The sequence below is a fragment of the Saccostrea echinata genome, unplaced genomic scaffold, assembly GCF_033153115.1.
Source record: "Saccostrea echinata isolate AGI-Se365-2 ecotype Australia unplaced genomic scaffold, CSIRO_AGI_Sech_v1 ptg000052l, whole genome shotgun sequence".
In the NCBI taxonomy this organism is placed as follows: domain Eukaryota; kingdom Metazoa; phylum Mollusca; class Bivalvia; order Ostreida; family Ostreidae; genus Saccostrea; species Saccostrea echinata.
Window position 1 is genome coordinate 12,561,041 of NW_026889801.1, and position 19,835 is coordinate 12,580,875.

The window sequence follows — 19,835 nt, forward strand, 5'->3', positions numbered from 1 at the left end:
AATTCCCGAATCCTGTTTATTGTTGAATATAATCTTTATGAATTAAATTGCACACATGTACAAGAATTTATAATTTGAGAGGAGACGGTTTCGTGCAAACATAAAAATTTCCTCATTTGGCATTGTAACATAGTTTCCATCTAAACATCTCTCAAACGTCGAAAAATAGCTCTTGTTTACGTTTTTCACAACACTTACAATTATATTTGAAGGTCAGGTTATATCTGAATCATCTGTATTAACTTGCATTATTTTAAATGTAATCATGTTCTGTTTTACAGATACGTTTGCAAAACTTTCTTTTGACCAGAAAGCTGTGCTTTTTTGTTTTGTGTACTCTGACCATGGTCCCCCTGACTTTACCGACGAAAACATCATGTTTCTCCTAAATGTGACACGACTGAAAACCTTTGATGAACCTAAAAGTATAACACAAAGGAAAGCCCGGCAGATTTTGAACGAACTGAAGACGCGTAAACTCTGTATGAATGAGGACGGGCTAGACGTCAGTGAGGACACTAAAGATGAAATTATGTTCTCAATGGTAGAGCGTTCCCCTGCAAGAAGTGACTTCAATTTATTTTTATTCAATTTTAATATTACATGGAAGTACTTAAGATGTCATGGCTACACCAGGAAGCCTAGAGAAAAGTGTATAATAAGTCCAGGTGAGATCGTTGATTATATCATCATACGGCGTCTACAAATGGACATACTGAATCATGTCACTATGGAGGACCCACGCATCCATAATGAAATTTTTCAAATATGTAAGTTTTTTTTTATCGAGAGTATCAAATATTCCGGTAAATTACAAGCTTTTTTACGTTTTTTTTTTTTTATTTCAGTAAAAAATATAGTTTACATTTGCAAAAAGTGTATCGATCTTTTAAATCGATTAAAATGATTTATAAAAAAAATTCCCTTCAAAAAATAGCCTTAATTTCGTTGACAAAGATAGTAATAAACCAAATTATGCCTTTTATAAGATTCTTTTTCACGTTCTGAAATGCTAATGCATGTATTTTGAATACACTATAAAGTCTTTCTCAATTGTAACTTAATAAAGAAATATTATGAAAAAATATACCATTAAATTTTAGGATTCGAAACCATTTTAGTCAAATTTGATATATACGATGGAAAAAATCTTCTCAGTTAAACTCCAATTTTTAAAGACAATAGAAAATTACGATTATAAATTCGGTCATTCTTGAAATAGTACGAAGGCTTTGCACGTAGTTTTTTCCCAAAGATACATGTGATTCTAGTTCGACTAATCAATTCCCGATTATGTGCTTTTTTATCGAGTCACTTCATTGATCTAAGCTAATTTGAGGACCAAGAAATCAATAAATGATAAAAATGCAAACTGATGAAGATGATACCATGGGATAGACCATAATTGTTTATCATTCGTTTATTACTGTCTGAGGAATTTAACAATTTGTAAGTATACAAAAAAAAAGTTAATAAAGAAGACCAATAAGATGGTAAACACAGAATGCTTCAGGTATTTTCATTTATATTTACTAAGCAGTTTAATAGTGGTAAAATATACCTACATTCTATTTAATTTTTCGACATAACAAGTATAAACACGTAGTTTCATCTCTATTGAATATATATTGTATAACATAATTTAAGTCTACGTGCATACTATCGAACGAAAAAAGACATTGTTTCTAGTGAAAAGCAGCCTCGGAATTCAGTAAACCACATATCTCTATTCCAATAGAATATCCAAGATATAAACTATACATGGAAAGTCTTCCTTATTTTCAAAAATATTTTTTGAGTAATTTAGCAATTTAAAGGTCTCGAATTTGACGATTTTTTTTTAAATTTTTTATCTAAAATAAATCTCGCTTTGATAAAACATTTTAGATAGTTAAATGTCACTAATTGGGAACATATTATGCGTTGATTTTTGACAATTATATTACTTTCAGTGAATATTCCTCATAAAATTTTAAAAGAGCAAAAAAAGGAGAGGGAGCAATTTTTGGATGATCTAAAACTAGAAGGACAATCTCTGCCCTATAGAAGTAGCTATCGAAACCATGTACAATGGCTCTCAAGGTTTTGGAGACCAAACATTGTGAGATCATGTATAGGTCTCCTACCACATCATGATATTTATGTCATAAATAATATCGCTTACAGAAAACCAAGTAAGTAAAAAGAAATGAAAATATGATAAGTATTTTTTGTTTTGTTTTGATTTGTGAGTTATAAAAAGACCCACGAATTTATGCCCTTAATTCACGGAATTGTAATTTTCAAAGAAATAACAACTTAGCTCTTTTTCGTTCACGAAATCAAATCCCCACGAACCAATCTTTTTCCTCTCGACTATTGAAAATTTGACCTCACGGAAATATGTGATTTTACGTATATATTACTCGATCAGGAGAAGAAGGGCACAGCAAGTGTGAACGGTCGACAGGAGATGCTTACTTCTCCATGGCACCTTATGGCACCTCTGTATTTCAGAGGTCCTTGTTTTCTCTTCTCCCAATTTGTATTATCTTACTTGTCTTCTGTGTATGATTACTCCTCGTTTCATCCCGTCATTTTTAGGTAAATGTCATGAACACGAAGAAACCGTCAGAAGTCTGCTGTATTGCTTATTGTTTGCCGACGATTACGTCTTAGATGTCAAAAAAGATTCGTGCAAAAACCTTCTTATGAAGATCAGAAATAGATATTTCGTAGACGCTGCTGCATCAGATGATACTGACATGAAAAATCTTCCAGATGATTACGTGGAAATGCATGACGGTTTGTTATCTTTTACTTGCAAAGAAATTCGACATGATGTCATGTATGCATTTATTACGGAGTGTCTAGTAGAAGATAGTGATCTTGAGTTTTTTCTGACTACTGCGTCACGTTGCGTGATATCGGAATACTGTAGATCGTGGAAATATAAGAAAAGAGAAGACGAGAGATGCCTTTATATACCAAACAGACCACAAAAGATGTATGACCTCTTTATAGATAAAATGGAGATGGACATCATCAAACATTGTACTGTGTCAGATAGAAGCATTCATTCTAGAATAAAGGAGCGTTGTGAGTATGGTTGAGATAACTGAGTATCTTATTTCATTTAATACACGTGATTTTGTTCATAATTGTATTCATCTTTTACAATAGAACAGTTTGGGGTAAAGCCTCCTCAGGAAACCCCGTCCGCCGGTCGTATACTTTTGAATATTTTTCAGCTTCCTCTCACAAACTGCTGAACTAATTTCAACAAATTTGGGTATAGGCCATCTATCTATGGGCAAATGGGGAGGGGGGCAAAAATTGTGCATTTCCTGGTCTCCCGGGGGGGGGGGGCTGAGGGGGGGTAATCCATAAAAGCTCTATTGTTTTCTTTAGTCTACATGGTGATAGTGACAGGTGCAAATACATAAAAGTAAATAGATCAACTTTTTAATTTTTTGATCCATGAGCATCTTATTTCTCTTGTTTTTTAGCAATTTTTCTGCATTTATCAGTTTATTGTTTTTATGTTAACATCTTAATCTATGAATCTTTAACAGTGTTTTATTACACTCAAGTTACCTTTAAGGCACTTGGGCCTCTTGTTATAATATTATAATACACCAATAAACTGCTCTTCCCTACGGAAGCGTATTAGTGCCACTTGGACACATTTTTATTTTTCATTTTCAACACATTAATCTGTAAATTTTACACTTTAATCTGTATCTGTAAATTTTACATATTAAAGCGTACAAAAGTACACTTTGATCTGTATAATTTACACCTTTATCTGTTTAATTCACATAATCAATTTGGCCCACTTCGTATACATCTTAAGTAACACGCTATAAAGCCAACAGACCATGACTCCTGCATGATAAAATTTGATTTTGATTTCTTATTAACAATAAATGTGGAGAATAATTACTTGTCAGATATTATATGTATGGATATAAAACAAATAATGAGCAATCTATTAAGATTAATATAAGTGAGACTGTAGAATATTTGAAAGAATTATGAATTCAGTGGAAGTGAAGAGCAAATCAAACACACATATCCTCTCATCGATCAATGAATATGACATTGATATCATTATACGCAAATCATTTAATGCACTCAGCAGTTCAATTATTGAAAACATAAATTGAGGTACATTCTACATGTATTATGGCAACAATTGAATAACTTATTGAATCGAAAATTTTAAATAACCAATTAATATATTAATATGAAAGTAAATGTATAAATAATTAAAGTATATGAGTTTATATTAATTTGGAACAACATAAAAATATCCTTTGATTCAATGATGTATCTTTATTGTTACGTTCTAAAATCACCGTTATTTTAACTGTTATATTTTACTTCATGATCATAGTCCCATAAACTTGCAATATCAATCTGAACTGCAAAAGAAAAGACAAAAATATTCGAAATACATATTTTAACTGTTCTTCGCTCTTTACTAAAGTTCTAAATAAATGTACTGGATTGGGAGCAGATTCCCGATATTTTAATGGGGGAAAATCACGAGGCCCATGATCAAATCGCCCATCCTCACTTATCATATTATGAAAACACTTATGAACATCTCAGTTTTATACTAATTTTTTAAATGTCACAGGTTAAACACCATGCAACGACCGCTCGATTATAACAGATTACAGTTTAAGTTTTTTCTGATTAAAGTGTAAAGTTTACAGATTAAAGTGTAAAATTTAGATATTAAAGTGTAAAAAATATAGAATAAAGTGTAAAATTTACAGATAAAAGTGTAAAATTTACAAATAAAAGTGTAAAATTTACGCATTAATGTGTACATTTTACAGATTAAAGTTTAAATTTTACACAATAAATTTTAAATTTTACAGATTAAAGTGTAAATTTTACACATTAAAGTGTAAAATTTACAGATTAAAGTGTAGAAATTGAAAAATAAAAAGTATCAAAATGGCACTTATACACTTCTGTACTTCACAGATTTTATCAAATTTTAAGTAATTCATGGTTCACCATTTACAAGACATTCCATTTTATGGTTAATTTTATTCAGAGTTGTGTAATAATTTAGTACCTTGAACATTTCAGACAACCGAGATTCTTAAAAACAACCGATTATTATATTTTTCCAACCAGTATTAAACTTTAATGTTTCACTTTCTTTTTAGCTCACCTGAGCTGAAAATTCAATTGAGCTTTTCTGATTACATTTTGTCTGTCCTTCTGATGAAAGCTTATGTGTGCTTTTCTGATTAAATTTTATCTGTCCTTCTGTTTGTCCGTCCGTATGTCTGTCCGTCTGTAAACTTTTCACATTTTCGACTTCTTCTCCAGTATCACTGGGTCAATTTCATTTTCAACCAAACTTGCCACAATGCATTCTTGGATAAAAGGAATTCAAATTTGTTCAAATGAAGAGCCACTCCCTCTTTCAGGTGGAGATAATGAAGAAATAGTGATAATTTGGTGGCATCTTTCAAAACTCATCTTCTCAAGAACAATTGGGCCAAAAAAAGTCGAAGTTATTTGAAACCTTCTTTACATAGTGTAGATTCAAGTTTATTCAAATCCTGACCCCAGGGGTAGGCTGAGACCACAATCGGATATAAACTTTTAAAATAGGAAAATATTGGGAAAAAATCTTGAAAATTCTTAAGAAAAGCAAAGCCATGTTTATCCATATTTATATGGATGCATCCTCAGTTAGTGTATATTCAGGTTTCTTCAAATCATGACCCTCGGGGGTATGGTGGGACCACAATGAGGAATCAAAGATTAAGATAGGAATATATAGGAAAAAATCTTCAAAAATATTCTCAAGAACAGCAATCCATGTTTAGTCATATTAATATGGAAGCATCTTCATGGAGTGTAGATTAAAATTTGTTAAAATCATGGCCCATGGTGTTGGGTGGGGCCACAATGAGGGATCAAGTTTTACTTATATATATATATATATATATATATATATATATATATATATATATATATATATATATATATATATATATATATATATATATATATATAATGAAAAAAAAAACTTGAACAATCGTCTTCTTAAGAACAGCAAAGCCTCATTAGAAAATCAAATGTCGGGACAACTTTTATATTTAAACTTTTTAATACTGAACTGATTTCTGCTTTTTCGAAGCCAAAATAATCAGATAAGCGATGTGACCCTTGGGACTCTTGTGTCCATATATTGGAGCAATTATTTTCACTTCAAGAATGTGTTCTATGTTTTCGATTTCTCCACACAAGTTGTCATAAAATTTTTGCACCTCGGTGTTCCATTTGCTAATTCTAAGATTATTATTCAGCAGTTTGTGTGATAATTTATAATTAAATAAGCAGTTTGTCTATCAAACAAGTAATTTTCCGAAAAATGTTAAACCATACTTATCTAGGAATGTCAAATAAATCTTTCCAGTATTTTAGAGTAGCAGGTTGTTGAAATTTCTTTGATCTTAAAATTTTGTAGAAAAAGAAGGATTTCTGAATTTTAAAATTACATTAAATATTTCCAGAAAATAGTACAGAATGAGAAATTCTAATGTTGACATTCTGAGCTTTTCTGTATTCAAAATCTTAGAGAACTTGTTTAACACTGATTTCACTATAAATGTTCACAGAAGATGTTTCTTTTGTCTAAATTGTTTTCTAAAAATTGTGAAATATCTTGTAATCTTTCATTAAAGTCAAAAAATTATTTTGTGAATAAGACATCTGATTTTATCCATTTAATTTTGTAGCATTCCATACAAAATTATAAATTATTCTATTGATTTGTTTGTAATATTCCTCAGTAGGGTTTGGAATAATATAGCTATACACTCTACTTTTGATATAAAGAGATTATTAACAACTTCTTCCATACCACAAATTGTTAATTTTGTTCCCCAGATTTAATTATATGAAAAATACTGTTTATTTTATTTTACCCATTTCTTTCCTCACAGAGAATTTTATTCTGTCCTATATCAATTTCAAGTGTTCTCACTTGATCATGTATTACTTTTATTACATAGACATTTTTGCATGTGTTTTTTAAGATCCTAGAAATATATACTCAAAATTATGTAAATTAATTTTAGGACCTACAAAACTTGAGAAATTATGTATAATATCTATCACATGTTTAAAGACAATAAGTCTCTTAGTTGGTTCATTGAATCGTCAGCATGTTGAAACATGTTAATTTTACATTGATTATTTATTTGAAAGCCTTTTACCTGTTCTGATTTTATTGTTCCTATTGACAAGATTTCAGTAGCTAGTATAAAAACATGTAACAATGCAAAAATATGAGATCCTTGTCTTATACATTTTGGCATTCTACAAGTGTTTAAAATGAAACCATTATTATCATTTACTCTTAAAGTAGGATTATTAGATAAATTTATAATCCATTTATAAAATTTGGACCAAATCAAATTTCCCTAAAGTTTGTTTCATAGATTTCCATTCAACAGTATCAAAAGCTTTTCTTCAAAAATATAAAAGTATTCTATTCTCGTCATTATCTTCACAATAATCCAATATATTTTGAATAAAAACTATATTATTATTATTACCTGTTTATTGGCTTTTATTATATACTGACTGGTGTTCATTTATGAAGTTAGATATAACACTAGCCAAAACAAATGCAATAATTTTATGATTATAGTGTGTTGGGCTGATAGGGCTGTAGTTTTTTGTTTTTTTTTAAATAACTTTTATCAGCTTATAATAAATCAGACTAATAACAGCTATTTTTAGACGATGGTGCATGTAGTTCACCACATTGTAAAAATTTTAAAAGCAATAATAACTAATTCTTTATATCATTCCAAAGTATTTTGTAAAATTCAACTGGTATGCCATCTAGACCGGGTGATTTCTTGTTATCCATACTTTTAATTGCCTCTTCTCTGAGATTAGGTCTTTTTCTACTTTAACTCCATTCATTTCCTCCAATTGAACGTACAATGAACAACAACACACTATTCGGACATAGCAACTTCACGCACCAGCTTTATTGTACCATGTACATCTAACATGTGAAATATAAAAATCCATAATTATAACACGTACATTATAAAGTTGGATTGAAAAAAAAAGATTTTGCTTTACGTATCGTCCTAAACTGGTATTTAAACAACAAATCACCTCTTATATACCATTGTTAAGGAGACCGATTCTAGAGAACTACGTGATATAACCAAGCATTCGCAAACCTTGCAACTCCGATAAAGGGATTCATTATAACAATAAGTAGAAATTGAGTTCTGTCTAATTCATTCCTGTAACAAAAGAAATCTTATGCCTCATATATTCTTTGTTCTTCAGTATACATGTAAAGCTTTCCCTTTATTTCAGTGTTTTTTAAAGTATTTACTGATGTCTTAAGACTTGGAGTTTTGTGCGTATACAATTTTTCATAAAATTTACATCGTCTCAAGATATCATTACTACTAAAGAAAGAGTGATGGTCTTGGTCAATTTTTTCTATAAAATTATTTTGTAGATGCTTATTTTCTAGTTTTAAAAAATAAGAGGAGCACTTGATCCAGTTTGCTCTAGGTCTGACATATGCTCCTTCTGATTTATTATCATATTTTTCATGTAATTTTCTTTTACTTATATTATTTCATTTAAAGATATATAATTCTTTATTCGATTTATCTACCTCTTTGTCTTGTACTCCTACTTTTAGTTTAAGAGTAGGTTATACAATACTCTCTAATAATAAGCTATACCAATTCCCATAGTTCTTGTGGGCATTTAACATCTCTAAGCACAATTTATTTTTTAACAATGTCTTTCAGTTTCTTACAGAAATCGTCATGTACTAAATATGTGCAGGTGAATTAAGGCTCGGTATAGGCATTTCTATGCAAATAATCTAATTAAAATGCTTATGAATTATATCTATTACACAGAGAAAGTTAAAACTTATCGTCTAATACATACTTGGTACCCACGACATGAGATAGCCAGTACACATTATGACGTCATATTATGACGTCATTGTTCTTTACTACACAAGATTATAATGGATATCAACAAAAATGCTTCGGCGCAAGGACATGCTCTATTTTATTTAACTGAAACAAGGTACATTTAGAAGCAAAATATTCCAAAGTTTGCTGGTATTGCTGCACAAATATCAACAGCTCAGTTGTATAATTTCTATTTGTAAAGTTTTAAGTTGAATAAGGGTAAAAAATATACAGTCCAGTATAAGTTTCCTCAAATTCCGATCAAATGAGAAAATGCCTAGGATTTGTGCAGTAGTTTTAATAATGTATAGAATATTCTTCTTAGGATTATACAATTTTTATGTAAAAATAAATAGGGTAATCCCTTGCGCCGAAGCTGTTATGTTGATGTGTTTCATAACCTCCAGTAGGTAAGATCAGTGACGTCATAAAATGACGACATAATGTGCTCTGACTTTAATATATCGTGGGTACTAAGTATGCATAAAAAAATAAATGAACCTTTTCTCTGAATAATAAATAAACCTCTTATGCGTTTTTATTAGCTCGTTTGCATAGAAACGCCTATGCCTAGCCGTAACTCACATGCGTGAAGTATTCATTTTTTTCAATATTCCCAAACTACCTCTCCAGTTTTCTGGAGAATAAAAGCTATTTTTAGCCTTGGTTGATCACTCATTCTAGCAATGTTTACTCAGGGACAGTTCTCGAGGAAAAAGAAGCCATGGATAATTAAAAAATTTCTGAAAATGAAAATTATCTATTCTGCAACATGAAGTATTGTTTGAATATTCAGCATTTGTTTTTAGAAAATAAAAAAAAATTGAGCATAGCCAACTACTCTGGAGAAACTGTTCTTCCATGCCATATATATGTCCTAGTTAAAGTGATGAAAATTATTCAAGATAAATGGTTTCCTAAACAAGTCATTGATTTTCTTATTCACTTATTACATGTATCGATAAGAGGTTGACATTATTTACATTGTAATAAATATGCTGTCGGTTTACATTTTTTCTTTCATTCTGAATATTTGTATATTTATCAAATTATTCATGATATATATCAAAATTATTAAAGATGTTTAGCTTCGAAATATGTTCACGGAGCGTCAAAATTTACTTATATACTCCTAATAAACTTTATAATGTCTCTACTTATATCTTTGTAAAGTACAGTTAAAACAAAATTCAACATTAAAAATTAAAGTTAACTATTTTTGCATCTTTTCATATGTTAAATATTGTTTTCATATACTTTTTCCTTGAACAGAAATCACCTTGCAGAATACATGTAGTTTTTTTTTTTTTTTTAAATAGATGACGTCGCAGGAACAAGTAGTGAAACAATGTTTTTGTTGCTTTTGGAGAATATTTTAAACGAAATCAAAAAATGCTGAAGAAAATCTTAAAATATACCTGCAACAAAATGAATTATCAATAAAAATCTCATCAAAACCAATTAATAACTTTATAGAAAGTTATTTGTGCTTCAGTGTTGAGAAACTTGTGAGAGGAGATTGAAGCAATTGAAGATTGTAAATACTCCGAACTAACTTTTTTACTCGAATGTTCAATCAAACTCTAAATTCTAAGTGGTATGGAATTTTTAGTATTGGTAAGATACAATAGACTTTACGTGATATTGACAGGGAGATTATTTTTCTTAGGCATGTTCTGTGGTGACAAATTTATTGATTTTTATGTTATTAAAAATAATAATAGGTTGATATTAAAATTCATAATTTAATATGTTTAACGAAAGAAGATGGAAGAGTTTTCAATGTAAATATTACAAGTCCATGTATTATGAAATCATCAGAAATTATCAGAAAGACATGCATGTATGCTGAATTCTGAATCATGTTGCTGTTACTCCCTGCCTTTCAGTGATATTCTTTGAAATATAAAATTTAGCTTTTAGTGTCGCCTGCAGAGCAGAGCTGCACTAAGGGATCACTTTACCTGGCTTCTGTCTCCTTCTGTTACACCCTATGTCTCAAGATCTCTAAGAGATATGGATTTGATATTTTGTATATATATTGCTTGGCACTATGGCTTTTGTAAATTACCATGGTTACCGACCTCAAGACCTTTGACCTTGACCCTTAACTGGACCTTTACCTACTTTTCAAAATAGCTCACAGTGACGATATACAGAATATTTTTGACATTTAAGAGGCAAGTCTATGTATTGAAGCATGTGCACTGTTTGTCATAAGACAATATGAAAAATATCAGCATTGCAGTCAACTTGATATTGACCTTTAACGTACTTTGCAAAAACTATCTCGCGCAGTTTGATTAAACTTATGACTTTTGAATTTTGACAGGCAGGGTTTAAATAATTAGCATTTATACATGTTTATAAGTTCACAATAGTGTACTTTGAAACCGTATGATAAATAATTACCAGACAAACTTATATTTTTAAATGCCATGAAAATACATCGGGTTCGGTATTCCACAACGGATCGTGTAGACTGAGAATTTCAGTAAAGACAGAAGATTCTATCGCAGACATACTATCCATGATTGCCATTTTTCTTTGCAGGCAAATGCATAAACTATCAGTCTATCATGCTTATAGTAAATAGAAAGCTGACCACTCTTAGCTTTTTTTTTACACCTTTAAAAGCTACAAAGCAGGCGACACATGCATTCCTGGGAACACTATAGTTTATTATGGCATACTATGAGATGATGTATATTTCGAAATCACGTACATGCACGTGTGCTTTAATCTGATTTGCTTATGCTCATTTTGCTATATGTGCTTTGTTATTCCCCGAAAGAATACTTTCGCAAATGCATTGTAAAAAACTATGTTACAAAGAGTTTGCCTATTTCAATGAATAAGTTGGAGGGAGGGGGGACTTCTCTAACGGAGTCCGTTACAATAGAACTTGTTAATTATGTTGTCTCTTACACTTGAATATAATTATATATTGAGATTTGACTGTAATTGCATAATTATTTACATGCAATAACGAAAACTATATATATTACTGTTGTAATTTTGCAGTGTCAGTCCCAGAAGAAATATTTAAATGGGATCTGGAGGCTAGAAAGCGATACGCGGAGTATGCTGGTAGAGGAACACAGACTGTCCATCAAGCTAGAGGGATGATTGTAGGTTGTGCTGGGGCTGGCAAGACAACGCTACTGAGACGACTGCTCAGATGGAGTGAGGAGAAAATATTGAATGTGACACCAACCGAAGGAGTAGATGTCCACGAAGAAATTTTTGAGATTGGTGAGGAAGGGAAGTTATTGAAAGGTAAAGTTTTCTCTAATTTTAAGTGTATATCGTAGGTTCAGACGTGTTTTCTAAGAAGGAGAAGATAGTTAACATCTTCAGACTTACCTAGTTTGTGTACCCCTGTCAGTTGAGCGACTTAAGGTCCAGAATTGGGTGATTGAAATTGATTGAAATTGACTTTATAGCCTCCTTGTATTATTTACATACCTTTACCTGTAAATTCCTGTAAGCTATTCCACCAGAAAATTGATTAAATGAAGTCATCAGTAACGTTAGAAATAATATTTAATTTCTTTAAATCACATTAATTGTTTATGAATGGAAAGAATGATTTTCTTTAAGACTGTTTTTCATTCAAAAATGTGATTTTTATGTAACAGTATTCACTATTATTTCATGACTCTGGTGTTTATATTTCAACATCGATCACATTACTCAGATAAAAAAGATGGTCAAATAAAGGAAAATTATAATCATGTTTCTACACATGTAGATATGATAGTTAAAAAACTGCTTATCTGTTTAACAAACAAAATCATGCTAAACTCTGAAAAATGTCACTTCAGGATTAAATTTAATTTAATGACTTATATATTGTGATGCGTTAACATTTTTCATATTTTTTGCAAAATGCATACAATAAGACGTTTATTAATGTACATTCTTATTTATTTTGATTGATTACTTCTATAGATTATGTTTTCCTCATATGTTGTTTCTATAGGTGTACTACATATTTAAGCATGTAGTATATTCCATTAACAAAACCAATTGATCAATTGAAATTCACTGAAAGTGATACAAAGAAATGTCACGAAAGAAGGAAAAACAAAACACATTTGGTTTATGTAAAGTATTTAAAGAACTAGAGTTCCTTCAGGTAATTCTTTTTTCAACAAAGAAAACTTCCGTAACACACACACACACACACACACACACACACACACACACACACACACATATATATATATATATATATATATATATATATATATATATATATATATATATATTTATATATATATATATATATATACTTTATGAAAAATCCAATTTTTTGTACAGTAAGGTTTTGATATATCCAATGAAAAAATCAAGAATCACAAGACTCGAATAATCAATTTAACTGTAAGCGCTTACTGCCTTTTAATGGCTCTTCAGACAGTTACAAAATGTAACTGTGATTCTTGATTTTTTTCATTGGATATATCAAAACTTTACTGTACCAAAAATTTTTTTTAATTGTCAATAAGATAAAAACATGTACAATATGCACTTTTTGTGTAACTATATAATTGATGTCATAATTAAAAGCAAATAAACTTTGGGGGCAATTTACCCCCTCCTCAAAATTAAAACTAATCTTAATAAGACATATAAAGATTATTTGGATCTAGTATACCGGTACGTTAAATTATGACAAAAATTAAATGCATTGACAAACTTGTAAAAAGGGTTGGGCAGTATGTACATTTTGCTCTTCTACAATTAGAATGCCTGTCCTATTCCTTTGGTGCAATGGATTTATCATGGTCAGCTCAAGCTAGACCACCTCAATTACTGTTTCATAAACATAGTCAGAAGAAAGAGGCTGGTTTTTGGAGTACTTCTCAAAACAATACATTGTTTAAATTGTTACATAACCTTAGAGGCATTTTGTGTTTTGATGACACTCTATTCAAAAGGTGGCAATTATCTGTTTACATTGTACATTAATTAGTGGGTCTCATACTGGATTTTTTTTAAAGGCTATTTTTAAAAAAGTCTTTAAAATATTATTTTAAATTAAATCTGATCTAAAATATGCATAAAAATTTAAATGTATGGTGTTTGTACTTTCAACAAAAAATATATTTAAATAGATATAGAGAGTATATTTAAATAGGTACTTTTTTTCATTCATTTCCATTATTTAAGAAAAAAATTTAATCTTAACATTTATTTCCGTGTCCATTATCATATTTTAAAATAGGTGTGTACAAAATAATGCTTTGTTATGCTATGTAATGCCAGCATTACTCTTGATTTGAGAAAGTAATGTATTACATTACCATTATATGTAATGCAATTTTATTGGCATTACACATTACTAGCATTACTGCATTGCATTACCATTACTTTTAGCATTACCAAAAGCCTTATATATATATATATATATATATATATATATATATATATATATATATATATATATATATATATATATATATATATATATATATATATATATATATATATATATATATATATATATATATATATATATATATATATATATATATATATATATATATATATATATATATTTATTTATTTATTTATTTATTTATTTATTTATTTATATACTAAAGAATATGTTGAAATATGTTGAAAGCTCAGTCCTTGGACGGTACGCAAGTCAATGAAGAAAACCTAGAAGGATATGTTAGAAAGACCTTAACGTTCTTTGATTTTGGAGGACAATGTGCATATTACGCATGCCACCAGATTTATTTGACCAGAAGAGCCTTCTACATAGTTGTTGTAGATGCTTCTAAATGCTTGGATGATGTCGTAGATGAAAATGTATGCGATCAAAAAAACAGCGTTTTCTTTGGATGGACCTATGGTGGTAAAGGAAGTCTTCTCTATTTTTCTAAATTAGTTTATAAGAATTTTTAATTTTGCTTCTAAGTTTTAGAGTCTGACTAGTAAACCTGAAACGGAATAAGTTATTCCCTTAAGTTTGAATTTGTCTTAACCTTGCACAAAGATCATTTTGACATGATCAAGATCATAAGCTTTTCTTTCCTTATTTATGCACTAATATTCCGCTATCACCTGCACATGGTATTAACGTCTCCCAACTTATTCAATACTGAAGAGCATGCTCTGAGTACGATCAATTTTTAAAACAATGCAGGCTGCTGACAGAAATGTTGATGTTAAAGGATTTCAACATCTTGGCTTAAAGTCAGCATTTCCGATATTCTTTATAATGACCTGAAGCAAATAAACCGTCACGGTCGCTCAGAGCGCTTGCTCCGTGATCGGAAGGTCGTCAGTTAGAATCTCGGATGCGACTGACCTAAGTTGATAAAAAATAGGTAGCAGCTGTTGCTTCGCAAAGCGCTCCGCACTTTGAAGTGAAAGTTCAGACCTTAAAAACGAGGACCTATCTCACGGCAGGCATTGACACGTTAAAGAGTCCCTCACTGCTTAATGGCCTTGAGTGTCGAGTAAACTTAAGGTCTTAATTTGAAGCCCTTCACCGGTATATGCTGACGTCTCTAAATGCGTGAAAAATTCTCCAATGGGACGTAAAACACCATACAATCAATCAATTGTTCATAGCAAATATATAACCTTTCATTAGATCGCATTTGGATCGTATTTTGGCTGACGTGTTTCATACCAACTACAAGTTTTTTTTTATATTACATCATGTAAATTTGATTATGGAATGTTTCGTCTACCTGATCAATACATAGGGCACACGGTGGGTGTAACCGGTCAACAGAGGATGCTTACTTCTCCTATGCACCTGATCCCACCTTTATTATTTCCGGGGGTCCATGTTTCATGCCCTGTTCCCATATTTGTATTGTTTGTAGATTTTTTTTTTTTTTTAGATAATTTACTGTTCGTTATCGTCACCTTTTTCATTAAATATTTTAAAATTCTTGTATAGTATATACGTGTAAGCTTACAATGTAAGAAAATTAGCGAATCTCATATTTGGCACAAAATAATGGTCTGAGTGTAGGGTAAGCCATAATCCTGATTTAGGATCATTTGGGAAAAGCAAATTTAACAAAAAATTTAGAAAATGGAGAATATTACTCTATTTCAAAATGTATCTGTTTTTTTTTTTTTTTTTTTTTTTTTTTTTTTTTTTTTACTTTAAATAACATTGTTTGTAACGTTTAAAAACATGAACTTCGCATAAAGCTGCTTGTCCTGAACCTTACAAGACTCATTTTGTAAAGTTGATGTCAAAAGAATGGAAGCATTAAATTCTACACTGTTCTGTTACCTTCTAATAAGAAAAAAAAATAGAAACTCAACCTTAATATAAGAAAAGTAGGCTAAGATCAAAGGATATACCTTAACCAAAGTAATTTATAAACTATACCACATTTGTTTTACAATCACATCTTTTCTTTTTATTAGAATACTTTGTTTTCTGGATAAAGTCTATTCATACATATTGTGGAACAGAATCGGAACAGGACCATCAACCAGTCGTTATCATTGTAGCTACACATTGGGAGAATGATCAACGATTGTACAAGGTTTAAAATATATTGTATTTTTCTCTTCATTGGACACAAACTAAATAAGATATGTATAAAAAAAAAATAAAAAAAAAATTTAAAACAACTCTTGCTGATTTTTTGGAAAAAAGTCTTTTATAGATATAATGCATTAGAAAAGATTGTAAAAAAGGATAAACTTTATGTCTAGTACAGGAAAGTAGTGAGTAATATTTATACTTTTTTTATGTTTTAGAATAAAGAAGAATTTATAGAGAAATTGCAAGGCAAGATACCGCGAAACGCTAATTTGCTGCAATACATTAGAGAAGACCGTTGCTTTTTAATACATTTTCCAGTAGAACCTCTTGACAATTTAGAAGAGTACATCAGAAACATTGTTAGAAACAAAAGGTGGGAAGAAAAGATTCCGAAGGAGTGGGCCTATTTTGAACTTGAAATTAACCAGAAAAAAGGTAATGAAAAAATACTGAACGAATTAGATACAGCAACGAGTATGAGCAAGAATGAGGAAGGCAGTTCAGGCGACACCATTCAAGAACAAAGAGAAAAAAAGGACATGTTAAGATTTTATCATGATACTGGAAAAATCCTGTACTTTAACGAAGAAGGCTTAGATAAATTAGTCATTATTGATGTACAATGGTTTATAGATGCTTTCAAAAAAATTATAACAGACAAACTACACATGAAAGGCATTCCCTGCTCAAAAGAAAATTTGGAGGACTACTACGAGACTGGAAATTTAAAAGATCAAGTTTTAACAGACATTTGGAAACAGATGAAAATCTTACGGGAACAAAGAATAAACGATAAAAGTAAAGATACTAAAGATGATGCAATGGATGGAAATGAAACTGAAGTCCCTGATAATGCATATTTTAAGCCTGGAATCAGCAATCATAGAGAACATCCAAAACGAGACCCTGTTAATGACCCCCGAGATTTTCTACTCTATAAGCCGTCAATCTTGACTTTTATGCAGAGACTTGGTTTGGTAGCCACTGGTGAGGAAGCTCACTATATACCATGTATGAACCATAAAATCTTTGATGAAGAAACCCAAAATGTAATTCATGAATCAAAGGTCAAAACATCCATTTTAATTTTTCAGTTTGAATTCCTTCCTTACTTTTTTTTCTTTCGCTTGGTTGTGGCCTGTATGCAAAATAAAGATTGGAAGGTACTCAAAAGTCAAAAGTCGTGCCTTTATAGAAATGCAGCATTGTTTTCGTCAGGTGACCACCACATTGCAATTGCCGCCACAGCAACTTCAATTCAGCTTCAAGTTTACCAGCCAAAACCCGAATGGTCTTTAGAGGTTCACAAAACTATCGAAATCCAGAGTGTGACCGAAAAGATATTGGAGAATATCACAGCTACTTTTCATAGGAGAATCGAATTCGTTAGAGGATATAGCTGTAAATATGAAACTGATCAATTAATAACAATGGAAGTTGACGACAGCCATTTTATCAGAGAGCAAGACATTGTGAAAGGAGATAATGAATTATGCCCAATACATCAAACTAAAGATCGTCATTTTGTCAACATGAACAAATTGACCAAATACTGGAAGAAAATATAAACAAGTAGTAAATAAATACATAGTGTTGGATTTTCAAATACATCACTGAACAAACACTATTAACTGAGCTTCCAAATGTTTTCTCCTACCACACCATTATTATGTATATGTAGTTAATTTTTGACATGGAAAGCTGACCAGAAACATAATGTTTAACAGAGCTTCTAATGCAGATTTATTCATTAAAGATTAAGCTGAAGCAATATACTCAGGGTCAAAAGTTGTTGAAGTTCTAAACTCTCTCAACGGCGAGTATTGTTTGTGATGCACAAGCAATTATTCTTGCAAAAAATTCAATGTTGTTGGTTTCCTACAGGGTGTCTCATAAGATGTTACATTTTGAACTTTCATTTCGACAAACACAAGAAAAAGATACAGACAAGTGTTCTTTTTATCAATATGATGCATGTTTCCATAAGATACATTATGTACAATTGCCTACTAAAATATTAAACACTGGACAAAATCTAAAACATTAATGAAAATTAATGCAATATCTAAATTACGTCATTTTTGTTACGTTGAATTTCACAACGCCAAAAGGCCACCTTACATGCCCTAAATGATCTCCAATATTTCGACAACAAATGAAGTTGCCTCTCGAAATTTATATAAGCTTGTCACACATTGTTGCTTAGACACTCCTCATTTGAAAGTTTATGTTTCTTTTGAGATCATTCCGTATCTGCGGTTTAGGATTGTAGACCCTGTTCCTGGAGAACCCCCACAGAAAAAGGCCCAAAGATTGAGATTTGCGAATGCAGAGGTCAAACTCTTTTTATAGGGTATTGCATGATTGAAAATTTGTACGGTGATAACTATATATCATAATTCAAGTTCAATATATGCTGGAAATGCTGATTTTGCCAGCATCAATTTCTAAAAACATCCACCTGTCACTTTTCTCAGGAGTTTGCTAAACTATCTAAGAGTCTCCATTTCACCAATTAAATCTTCGGTTCTTGAAGTTCTTAGGCTTTTTGGAGTACCTAGTTATTTATCTCATATTGTCCATCCCTGTCCTTCAACCTTCTTACAAGCCTGATGATAAACACCCTAAAAAGCTTCCATTTTTTGGAATATTTCCTTCATCAACTTCTAAATGAAAATTGGCGAAAAAAGCAGCTTTACAATTCAGAAATATGTTGATAAGTTATATGCCTATTTCAAGAAATATTCAAATTATGACATCGGGATTTATGGGGCATTAATAATTGCTATACCATGATTTTCTTAACTTTTTCATTTGGAACAAAAATGCAGAATTTGATGTTTAAAATGATAAATAGTTTGTAATAGAAATGTTAAAGGTAAGAAAAATAATTAGATTTAAAAATGAAATATATATATTATGAAATACCCAGTACGAGATATTGAGGGTAATTCTGTGAAGGCGGCAAACCGGACTGGGACTTAACTATCACCGATTTTATTATCAGTCTCTTTTACAAAGACATCATTGCAAATTCTCTATTGGACAGGTTTCTTTGTCATAAAAGATCACATTTTGTTACTGATTTTAAATACCAACTACCTAGACTTTACATCATTGCTGAATGTACCACGTATATATGTGTGTCAATGACCATAATAACTTAGTAGTATTTTATGAAGTTTTTGAATTGAATATGCAAATCGAATGAACTGCTTTTATACTCTATACCTTAGATGAAATATATGGGGATAACGAACGGTATTCAAGCTCAAAAGTTCATAAAACATTACAAAAAAGGAGCAGAGCAA

General features: G+C 30.6%; 1 protein-coding gene across 1 annotated transcript; it reads left to right on the forward strand.

Moving 5' to 3' along the window:
* Positions 1 to 2,070: 2,070 nt before the first annotated feature.
* On the forward strand, positions 2,071 to 18,248 carry LOC133204228 (uncharacterized). The gene is made up of 6 exons (XM_061339970.1): positions 2,071 to 2,101; positions 2,584 to 3,078; positions 12,012 to 12,266; positions 14,623 to 14,859; positions 16,401 to 16,522; positions 16,740 to 18,248. Exons 1-6 carry the CDS (start codon positions 2,071 to 2,073, stop codon positions 18,090 to 18,092), a joined length of 2,493 nt encoding a protein of 830 aa, XP_061195954.1. The 3' UTR covers positions 18,093 to 18,248.
* Positions 18,249 to 19,835: the final 1,587 nt, after the last annotated feature.